General features: G+C 38.7%; 7 protein-coding genes across 7 annotated transcripts; 4 read left to right on the forward strand and 3 right to left on the reverse strand. All coding sequences in view use genetic code 12, as the record gives it.

Annotated features, from left to right (window-relative positions):
• Window positions 1–470: 470 nt before the first annotated feature.
• Window positions 471–1,844, reverse strand: PICST_81567 (predicted protein; the record flags this gene model as incomplete). Its single annotated transcript, XM_001383066.1, has 2 exons — window positions 471–672; window positions 724–1,844. The coding sequence occupies 2 exons, from the start codon at window positions 1,842–1,844 to the stop codon at window positions 471–473; spliced, it is 1,323 nt and encodes a 440-aa protein (XP_001383103.2).
• Window positions 1,845–2,029: 185 nt separating this feature from the next.
• On the forward strand, window positions 2,030–3,520 carry PICST_67017 (predicted protein). Its single transcript, XM_001382521.1, has one exon. The coding sequence runs from the start codon at window positions 2,049–2,051 to the stop codon at window positions 3,408–3,410; it is 1,362 nt and encodes a 453-aa protein (XP_001382558.2). The 5' UTR covers window positions 2,030–2,048; the 3' UTR covers window positions 3,411–3,520.
• Window positions 3,521–3,925: 405 nt separating this feature from the next.
• On the forward strand, window positions 3,926–5,410 carry PICST_54126 (conserved hypothetical protein; the record flags this gene model as incomplete). Its single annotated transcript, XM_001382522.1, has 3 exons — window positions 3,926–4,195; window positions 4,226–4,411; window positions 4,460–5,410. The coding sequence occupies 3 exons, from the start codon at window positions 3,926–3,928 to the stop codon at window positions 5,408–5,410; spliced, it is 1,407 nt and encodes a 468-aa protein (XP_001382559.1).
• Window positions 5,411–5,429: 19 nt separating this feature from the next.
• Window positions 5,430–6,644, reverse strand: PICST_30020 (predicted protein; the record flags this gene model as incomplete). The annotated part of the gene is made up of 1 exon (XM_001383067.1): window positions 5,430–6,644. The coding sequence occupies one exon, from the start codon at window positions 6,642–6,644 to the stop codon at window positions 5,430–5,432; it is 1,215 nt and encodes a 404-aa protein (XP_001383104.2).
• Window positions 6,645–7,163: 519 nt separating this feature from the next.
• Window positions 7,164–7,808, forward strand: PICST_30021 (predicted protein; the record flags this gene model as incomplete). The annotated part of the gene is made up of 1 exon (XM_001382523.1): window positions 7,164–7,808. The coding sequence occupies one exon, from the start codon at window positions 7,164–7,166 to the stop codon at window positions 7,806–7,808; it is 645 nt and encodes a 214-aa protein (XP_001382560.2).
• A 566-nt stretch (window positions 7,809–8,374) lies between these two features.
• PICST_40660 (predicted protein) lies at window positions 8,375–9,366 on the forward strand (the record flags this gene model as incomplete). The annotated part of the gene is made up of 3 exons (XM_001382524.1): window positions 8,375–8,432; window positions 8,714–9,109; window positions 9,146–9,366. The coding sequence occupies 3 exons, from the start codon at window positions 8,375–8,377 to the stop codon at window positions 9,364–9,366; spliced, it is 675 nt and encodes a 224-aa protein (XP_001382561.2).
• Window positions 9,367–9,557: 191 nt separating this feature from the next.
• Window positions 9,558–10,046, reverse strand: PICST_55314 (predicted protein; the record flags this gene model as incomplete). The annotated part of the gene is made up of 1 exon (XM_001383068.1): window positions 9,558–10,046. One exon carries the CDS (start codon window positions 10,044–10,046, stop codon window positions 9,558–9,560), a length of 489 nt encoding a protein of 162 aa, XP_001383105.2.
• Between the last annotated feature and the right edge of the window lie 299 nt (window positions 10,047–10,345).

Genomic DNA, 10,345 nt, shown 5'->3' on the forward strand with positions numbered 1-10,345 from the left:
CAGGCTCACTCGGACTTATTGTTCCATAATGGCCGCAAAATCCTGTAGTCAAGAAAAACGCCCAAATGAGCCTGCTGGGTTGAACGGAACATCCACCACTACGAATCTAGCTTCGTCGGTAATACCAATGCCACAGCGTAGTACAGACACATGTCTGTAACCCAAATATAACTGCCACATGCCTAGAATTGCGCAGAAACAGAAAAACTGGGCTTATTCTTCAGCATCGTCAACCGCCAACAGACAATGTAGCAGTGGTTTCTTGTAGAGTATAAGCGAATATACCACTTCTGTATGTCAAGATATGTGTATGAAGTGCCACCAAGAAAAAGTACGCCATTATTGTAACTGTTCTGTTCAATTTATTGTTACTTTACTGTTACTAATAATACTATAAATTACTTTTTTGTCAGGACTCCTGAGTCATCGAATAAACACTGGATCTGGCCAAGATTTCCCAACACACATCCCTACTTTTGCATCCATCGGTCGGAATTCTTGTTATTCCAGAACCTGGCAATATTCGCCTCGTCCACTTTGGGAAAGGTTGCAGTTTTGCTTAGAGCCACTTTGCGTACTCTGGGGAAGATCTTCCCCTTGAGCAAGTTCTGGTCTATGATGGAAATGAACAAGTTCTCTATAATAGAATCATCGTCAAGCTCCTGGACCAGACTTACCATAGGTAATGTAGGCTGTAGTCGTGAAATATCTGGTCCTAGGGACAATTTCATGCTTATTCTCACCACTTCGTAGTCTAAGCTGGATGGTCTGCCCAAGCGGATCCATGCCAACTTTATCAAGTTACGAAGAATGATGACTTTACTCTTATTAATAAGCAATAATAAAACATTTGCGTCTTGTAAGTATTGGTAGTTTTCTACTACCACATCGTTGAACAAAAGAAAATTACCCAGCTTGATGGCTGCGCTCAACCGCATGTAGATATTGAAAAAAGGAGGTGGTGGAGTATGTTGATAGTACACTTGTGAAATGTACTGGAAATTAGGTACTTTTCCGATGATCAAACTAAGTGGTAGCAAATAGTTGAGAATTCTGTTGATGTTAGAGGTAGACGTCGAGGGACAATTGAGCATACACCACAAGAAATGGTCGTAGCTGTCGATTATCTGTTGTTTGATCAAGTAAAACTTAGCAAGGTAGTAGCGATACTGTACTTGTTCATTTTTGCTGAAGGAAGAAAATGTCAAGTTGGCATTGTTCATATTGGAGAAAATGTTTCTACAGAGCAAAGGGTTGCCGATCTGAAAGTAGACTGAGCACAACTTGATACTAATGAATAGGAAAATGGTCCTTTTGTTTTCGTTCACGTCATTGATTTGCGATCTGATGTTGTTGAACATTTTCAACAAGATCGAAGCGAGAAACGTAAGTCTAGGCAGTGAACAATGTTCTTTAGCGTATAATTGTGCATCTAGACTACGAGCTAGTGGTAAAATCACGCTTATGCTATCGCGGACTAATGAGCTGAGCAAATATCCGTTTTTGTTGTTGTTGAAAGCTACTGATAAATCATTAATGAAAGTTCCATAGAGATCAAAAGACTCAAGAGAAGACCATGGATTGAGTTGGTTACTCAATTTGATGAAGCTCAAGACAACTTCGTTGAACGCAAGCCATTCGTCGTTGAAGAGGCGATGAGAATCGACTGCTTTCGATAACTGTGCATCTTCTAGTTGGAAGTTGATCAGATTCAATTGGACAATGTATGGGTTTTCCTGGGGATTGACATTTAACAAAGTAGTGAGTTTACTGATTTGATGTTGCTGATTCGGTATTCTCGCTACAGCAGCGATTTCCGCTAGATACTGGTTGACGAGATCCATTATAGTTGCATTGTAGACAAGTTTCAATCGTATACTCTTCGCTTTATAGAGCTTAATGGAAAGATATAGGCGTAGTGAAAAATGCGACTGGAGTGAAAAATATTTTATATGCTATGCAATTTTTCACATCTTGAGACTTTTCAATTAAACGTAAAATAAAACGGTTTCATACCAAACAAGGCATTATTTGAAAATAAGGACACAATGGCCAGTGTCACGCCGTCAAGACAGGCTGTGCCGTCGCATCCAAAGAGCCAATTGTTACACGATTCTTCTAGCATTTCAAATGGGCCATCTAGTGTCTCTAAAACTTCAAAATCAAATGAATCATACTCCAATGTGAAAGTGGTGCTACGACTTTTGCCTCCAACTTTGGACGAAAACGGTTTCTATGACCAGTTGTCCGCTTTCTACGACGTCAACTCTCCTAATATTACAAGCAAATATTATGTTAAGGGAAGCTATCCTGCAAAACCTTTCGAAGCTCCTATCTATTCCCGAGCCTATATAACATTCCATACATCTGATGATGTAGTATTCTTCATGCTGAGTGTCAATGGCAAACCATTTGTTGAGCCAGAAACTGAAGACAGCTTCACTCCGCTAGTTGAGAGAGCCATATTCAACAAGATGCCAGCCAAAGATGGTAAAGAGGAATCGATCACAGAAAAGTCTTCCGTAGAAGGCAGTGAGTTGTTCCAGGAATTCGTGAAATTTTTGAATGGTGAAACCAAAGAGTACAATATAGTCCAGCTTGTGAAGTTAAACAAGCGAAGGGCCAGAGAAAAATTAAAGAACGAGAGAAAGAAGGAAAAGAAAGCTGCCAAGGCTGCGGAAGCTAAGATTGCCAAATTAAAAGACAAGAAGGGCAAGAATAAGAAAGAAATAGTAGAAGAGAACAAATCCAAGAAGGAGGTTAAGAGAGATGTTTTGCCCAAAGATGATGAGTTAACAGAGGAGACTAAGAAGAAGAAAAGAAAGAGAAAATCAAAATCTAAGAGTCAAAAGGACATTGATCAGAATACTCCTTCAAAGGCTACCGATGAACAAAATGAGTCTTCTGAAGCGAAGTTGAAGAAATCTCCAACGGGTAATGAAACAGAAAACAAGTCGAAAAACAAAAGATCTCGATCGAAAGAAAAGTCAAAAGAAAGAGAAACCACAGGTGAAATACCGAAAGATAAGAAGAAACTGAAAAATGACAAAAGAACTAAAGAAGCACAAGTTCAAAAGGAAAAGGAAAAGGAGAAGAGTAGATTCGAGCTGAACTCAAAATCGGAATCAACAGAAAAGTCACCTTCTTCAAAAAATAGTGAACAATCTGATATCTCAGATAAACCCAAGAAAACACGCAAAAAGAAGATTAAGGAATTTAATGATAGAATGAAAGACGATACCAAGAAAGACGATACCAAGAAAGATGACCCTAAGGATATGAAGCAGAAAAAATCTTCATCTAAAAACACAAAACAGCAAGACAAACCCGAGCAAAAAACACCAGTTTCCAGTGGAGATCTGGCGTCCAAGAAACCTAAGTTGAAGGTTTTGAAGAGACCGGAAGTCTAGCTGCAAAGTGAATTTATAAATCACCAGAATGTCCGGAATGAATGTGGAATAATACTAAATTTATTATACTTATATTTGATAGAATTAGATGATAGCCTAATGTGAAGCATAAGTAAAACTCTATGTGTATAAAGTGTATAAATATTCTGTTGATCCCTAACCTTTCCTTCTAGGATAGTACCTGCGATGCGGTCAATGTCCGTGATAAAATGCAGCCCCTAACAGCCGCCTAAGCACAAACGCACAGCAGAAAAATATTCTCGCTCCGAAGCGCGTCTTTTGTTTTGTAAATAAAACAAAGCCGATCTCGATAATATAGACAATTTTCAGAGCTTAGTATACTTATCAATGCATTAGTAAGTTTTTCTTTTTCTTTTATTGCATTCTGTTCAATCTTCTTTCATTCATATTATTAAAACCCCTACTCCTTCAGGGTAGGCAGAGCATGCCATTGTTGAATTAAACCACAGAAAAAGTTGCAAAATACCAAATTCTTTACTATTTAGATCACAATCATGGAGAAGGAAAATCCTCTATTGCCATTTGCTTTCAACAGCTCTTCGTTCAACGATAACCTCCCATTAGACACAACTCCACGGAAAAGAGCTGTACGGGACGAAAATGTCAGTTTGGCTTATCGTACCCGGAAGTCGGAAGCTTCGCGAACTCTCAACCGTCCCACATTGGCATTTGCTCCCAGTCTCAAACGTAAAATGGGAGAAAGTTTCAATGAAAAAGATGATATCAAGAGAAGAGAAACGGAATTCGACAGCGAGCCCACTGTTGTAGACTTCGAGGAAGATTTCTCGCCTCAGTTGGAAGATTCAGAAGAGGACGACTACAAGGAGAATATCAGCTACAAGTCAATCTTACCTCCAAGTAGTCCACCATTGGACCATCCGCTAGTTTCCGAATTTGACTTCAACACAAATACGAACTCTCGGTATGACCTTCCGGAATCCCCGGAAAACAAGCACGACTACAACGATTTCCCAAGCGAAGTCGATTGGTTCAAATACGGAGAAGAGGCCACTATGGTGAGGTCTCAGTCTCAATCTTATTCACCAGTCAAAGCAAAACAATTCAGTTCAGAGGCCGATTTCGGAATCGACAGTTTCAACAGATTCAAAAATATAAGCAATCGCTGCCCTTCATCCACTGGAGACAGAGCTTTCGAAGAGTCACAGGTTTCGTATGTCAAAGCCCGAGACATTATCTTAGCAAGTTTTGAAGATGTCAAGACAGTCATCGACTTGGAAGGCATGAGCTTGTACGAATTGCCGGATGAAATCAAGGACATGAATAACTTGGTCATTTTCCAGTCTGATTTGGAACCCATTTCGTACCAGCTCTACTTATCGAACAACAAGTTAAGATGCTTACCTCCTTCACTATTTAAATTCACAAAGCTCAACGTACTTGGTTTGAGACAGAATAAGATAAGCAGTCTTCCAGCATGTATCAATAAGTTAGTTCATTTGACTGATTTGAATATCGGTTCCAACAGATTACAATTTCTACCAAGTCAGATCCTTGAATTGCCTTCTTTGCAAACTTTCAGAGCTGGTCCCAACCCATTTCTAAAAGTGCCAGAAGATGCTATTCCTGTGGAAAATATTGAAGGGAATAGCTTACGACAAAAGAAATTTGTATCGAAACCTCGTATTCTTGCTTCCAACCGTAGTTTGGTTCCATCGCTCAAGACAATTTGCTTAAATAGGATTGCTCAATATGATGTTTCGTACCAAGAAACGAAGAAATGGAAGAAATTCACACCAAAACTCTACCATAGCATGATAATTCGGGCAATCAAGAAAGGTCATTATCACCAGAGCTGCAGCGAATGTTCCAACATTGTAGTGGAAGCATATGCAGAGGTGTTTGAATGGTGGGACATATTGCAGAATAAGAATGTTCCTGTCAGAAGACAACTTTGTTCTGGAGGCTGTTTAGAGAGATATCAAGCACATAATATTAACGAGATAGATGAAATTGCATAATTACTAGTACCAATATAAACTAATCCCTGGGCGAATATTCTTCTACGTAGTTCCTTGGAAAGATTCCAACTACTCCATCCAACTCCCCTTTCCACCAGTTTCCATTCCTAGTTAACACCGTGATAATATCACCATGTTTGAATGAAAGATCACCTTCCTGCTGTCCCTCAAAGTTAAATTTTGCCATGTAGTAGTAGGAGTTGGTCTCCTTGAGAATGGGGTTCCTGTTCTCTGGTTCTAAAGCCAAAGTAATATCAGAAAGATACCGGTCTCTAAAGTTGATTAGAGTGAGTTGGTTAATGGAGTCATAAGCTCCCAAACTGTCAATGGAATTTTGAGTCATAAGCTCATCTGCGAAATTGGGAGACGAAATGATTCTGACATCCAAATTGATGAAATTGGCATACGATTTGCATCTGCTTGAAAATTGAAAGTAGTTCATGAGCTGGACATAGTAGACGTACTCCTGCAAAGGGGTCAAAATCAATTCCACCAACTTCAAGAAATAGGGTAATTCTTTTTTTAAGAGATCATTAATCTCATCAAACTTGACCTTATTCTCTTCCAATTTTCTCTCTGAACTGAACAATTGCTGAGACTGCTTAACAGTAAGCTCTCCAGACTTTTGCTTTAAAAGCAAGTTGTCATGACTATTGTAGACTTTGTCGTAGTCTACCAAGGCATAAGACCTGACTCTTATCTTCTTGTGAATATTGTTTATATTTGAGTATATTTCTTGGATTTTCAGCTCAACCATAGCTGCAAGGGTTTTGGTTTCATTCTCAATTTCAGATTTGCACATATTTATTGTTTCAATGTAGTTGTTCACGTTTTGCCATTTCCTGTATTGGTCTTCGAAAACTTGGGAATTGGACTGTTCACCAGTCTTCTTCGCTAGATCTTCGTATGGATCATAGAGAAGAGAATAACCTTTGCCAACCGCTGTACTTCTATCCAACAATGTTAAGGTACTTTTGGAATACATCTTGACATACTTTTCTACCGATTGAAGTGTCTTTTCCGTTTCCTTAAATTGCTTCTCTAAATAATTGAATTCCTCATCAGATGTATATGAGCCATTTCCAAATTTGATTCTCTGTTTGAGAAATTGGGGAGTTCTTTTAAGATAATTCCAATCCAACTCCTTGGTACTTGATTTGATGCGACTGTCTACTACTTTGAGCTGTTTTGACATCATCGATGAAAGTTGGCCGTAGCATGTTTCTTCACTCATTTTGTATGGATGGTTATCAGATTTGTGGAAATAGACGCTTACTTTTCGCAGCCATTTTTCTGCGACACATTAGTATGACTATAAACAACACTCTAATAAGCTCACACTAGGAATTGTAGCATATGTTAATAATGAGTCAAAGAAGCATATGAGCTTTTGTTCCCGTATCTTTGATATATTTAGTAGTATCACTATTCATACGAATGAAAGATTTTTATATGATTTTGTCAAAATTTCACGAAGAATAGTAAATCTTCAAGAAACATCGAAAAGAGGTTTTATATTACGAACATGAACATTAGTAGCTAGATTAGCATAGTTTGAAGGAAAAACCTCAAATATTTCCAACAACATCAATTCCATCCACAGTCTACAATCCTTTATTTAGTGTGTAACCTTTTTCAAGTGGCACTATGTTTGGAGATTTCAGATTCTCGCAAGATTTTTTTTCGCAGCATATTTATCTACAGCTCCAATTTTGACAATCTACAGTATGATTAATCTTTTTAAGCAGACAAGATGATGATACGACACCTTGCCGCTTCATATCTTGTACCCATACGGCCGAGCACAGTTTCTCAATCAAGGAGGCTACTTTTTATAGCCTCGATAGGCAATCCGGAGCCCAAATATGAGGGAACTAAACACAATATTGGACATCGAATGCTCGATCAACTAGTGGATATATACTGGAAAGACCATCTAGTGAAAGATGGCCCTTATTACAGGTCGACTAAGTATTCCAATATTGTCCTATTCAAATCCAATGACTCATTGATGAATTTACAAGGAAAGGCTGTTTCCAAGCATTACAGACAATTCCAGAAGGATTCACAGCTTGTGATACTTCATGATGAACTCCAGGTGCCAGTGGGTAAGTACCAGATTCGGAAGCCTAGTACTAGTCCCCGTGGGCATAATGGATTGAAGTCAATAAACCAGCACCTACCCAATAATTACACTAAAGTTGCCATTGGCATTGGAAGACCATCCGACAAACGTCATGTTGTAGATTATGTGATGTCTAAATTCAAGGATCTGGAACTCGAGGAGTTAGATTTTGAAGTTTTGCCCAAATGTGTTAAAGAGCTCGAGAAACTTGTGGAAATGGATAAGGAGGCAAGAAAGGAGAGAGTAGACAAGAAAGTTGAAGTATCTGTGTAAAAGCTGTAGATTAATGTAGACAATAGACAAATATGTACATAGTAGAACTGTATGAACAGCAATAATACATTTTTATAATACAGCAAATATAGTAAAGAATAGCAGACAAGAAAGAATAAGCCTATTATGAGCTATTATGTCGTTTTGAATAGATTCAAACTAGACGTTGTATACTACAAATGCCATAATTAAGAAGAGGTCTTTGATAAATTCGTTGCCCATAGATCACATGTTTAAGCTACACCAACGAATAAAATGACTGACAAGTCCAACAAACATTTCCTTACAGTGAGAACTGTCCCAATAACCACAACGGCAACATCAATAGAGCAACCAGACCTACTATATTTCAAGGCTGCCACATTCTATTCTCAGTACTCACACATTAACTCTCAAATTTCTATCTCCAGATCATCTGACTCAAAGTCCAAGAGGCTGAGACCAACGCGCATTTTATACCTGTAAACTAATCTGCTATACTGGACTAAGCAACTGAGTGTTCTTGCCCCTTTCGTTAAACACAGTAAGACACTAAGCAATTGGCTTAGGAACCCGCCAGACACATAATGGAATTCTTTCTCCAGCTTGCGGCCGAGAGGTCTGTCGTCCGTGAGTCTATCAAGGGTAAGTAATGTTGGAAGTGTGCGATTATGGAATCTGTATAAGATTGATGGAACAATACCACGAGAAAGCCATCAAAGCATTATGGGATCATAAGATATAGAGAATACTATAATGAGATAATATGGAGCATATAACTGAGATCTATAACCGATAGTTCATGGTTCTACAACTTGTAGAAGAAAATCTACCACTAATTGTGCAATCCATAGACAATACCCATCATATACTATCTTATTCATGACTCTATAATCATAACGTACAGACAAGTACTAACTTTCTAGGTGTAATATGGACCATTTTCTTCCATCGACTCTTCGGCCCCATAACTCCAGTGACAAACGAATTCCTCAACACCACGTATCCAATGGCAGCGAACTTGCCAGACTTGGATTCCTTAATAGACGAGAAGATCAGCAGACTCATTCGACAGTTTGATTCGGTGAACGCCAAAACAGGACGCATAGTTATCAAATTCCTAGATAAGAATAAGTCGAAGTCAAAGAAAAAGACCGGCTGGTTTGCTAAAGCAGACAGTCCTGAAGACGAAGTCAAGGTGTGGGAAGTATGGATATTAACAGTAACGTGCATTCCGCTAGAGGAACCGAGAGATAGCAATACCAGTAACAGCAGCAACAGCAACAACAGCAATAGCAATAACAACAATACTAGCAACAATAGTAATAACGATAGTAGCAATGGAAACAACAGCCCAGCTATCGAGATTTCCATCCGGAGTTTCGACGAAAACCTCAATAAGATTATAGATATCGCTGATACCCACAAAGACCACATTCCGCCCATCATGACGTTGGATAGCTCTCCGTTCCCATATGTAATTGAAGTAGGGCAACCCACCAGCAAAGAAGGTGAAGAGCACGATGAGAGCTGGGGTGAATATATCAAAAAAATGCTGACTCGGTTCAATGAGATATGATAGTATAGAGGGTACTTATCAACATAAACTATAGACAAGTATCTACATCTACCGGTATATATAAAGATGATAGAATAATGATAATAGTATATACTCTTTCAATATATCATGTTGGTATACCCAAACATATAGTAAATCTAATCATCCATTTTCCACTCTACCATTGCTATATTCCCCTAAATACATAGCATCTACAAATTAGCACTGTGCAAACCTTCTTCTCCTCTGACCAATATACATTCGTCTTCGTAGACTACCTTGCTGAACAAGCCGATCTTTTCAGCTGTATCCAACACTTCCTGGTCGTAGCTTCCAGGTTGAAACCATAATCCCTTGACGATGTTTTCGTAACCCTCTACATCAGCTATCTGCTTTAAGGTAGTTGTTGTGATATGAGGAGGAGTCAAGAAAGAGATGCTCAATCCATCCACGTCCAGCAACTTATAACCGTTCAAATCTGACTTGGCTACAATAGACTCCAAAATCTGAGTCACATTAGAAATGACATTTTGACCCAAAATCTCCTGTTCTCTAGGGTTTATTGGTATAGCCGTTAAGTTGTGAGAGACATACCAGCTCAAGATCTTGAATCCGAATTTCGTAGGATTGTTACTGGCTCCAGCCACAGCATATTGTCTGGTAGGGCCAAAAAAGGCTCTGATTTTGGACTTCATAGACATGCTGGAAATTTGCTGATGTTGTGGTTTTCAGTGAAAATATAGAGAATCAGACCGTATGTCTTAAGCTTTTAAGATAAACCACCGCTACTTCGGAAAAAGTTGAAAAGCTGAATAATCCTAATCTAAAGAACTTCCTTGTGATAAATCTGGGGAAGTCGTGTGCAGAGCGAAATTCATTAAATGGTTGCAACCAACACATATAGAATGTCCACACAGCAGCAGACTTTGTTCTGTAAGATATTGATTATAAGTGTCGAAGAAACCAGTTAGTTGTAATACAATATATGACTTATTTTCGT

The sequence above is a fragment of the Scheffersomyces stipitis genome, chromosome 2, assembly GCF_000209165.1.
Source record: "Scheffersomyces stipitis CBS 6054 chromosome 2, complete sequence".
Taxonomy (NCBI): Eukaryota; Fungi; Ascomycota; class Pichiomycetes; order Serinales; family Debaryomycetaceae; genus Scheffersomyces; species Scheffersomyces stipitis.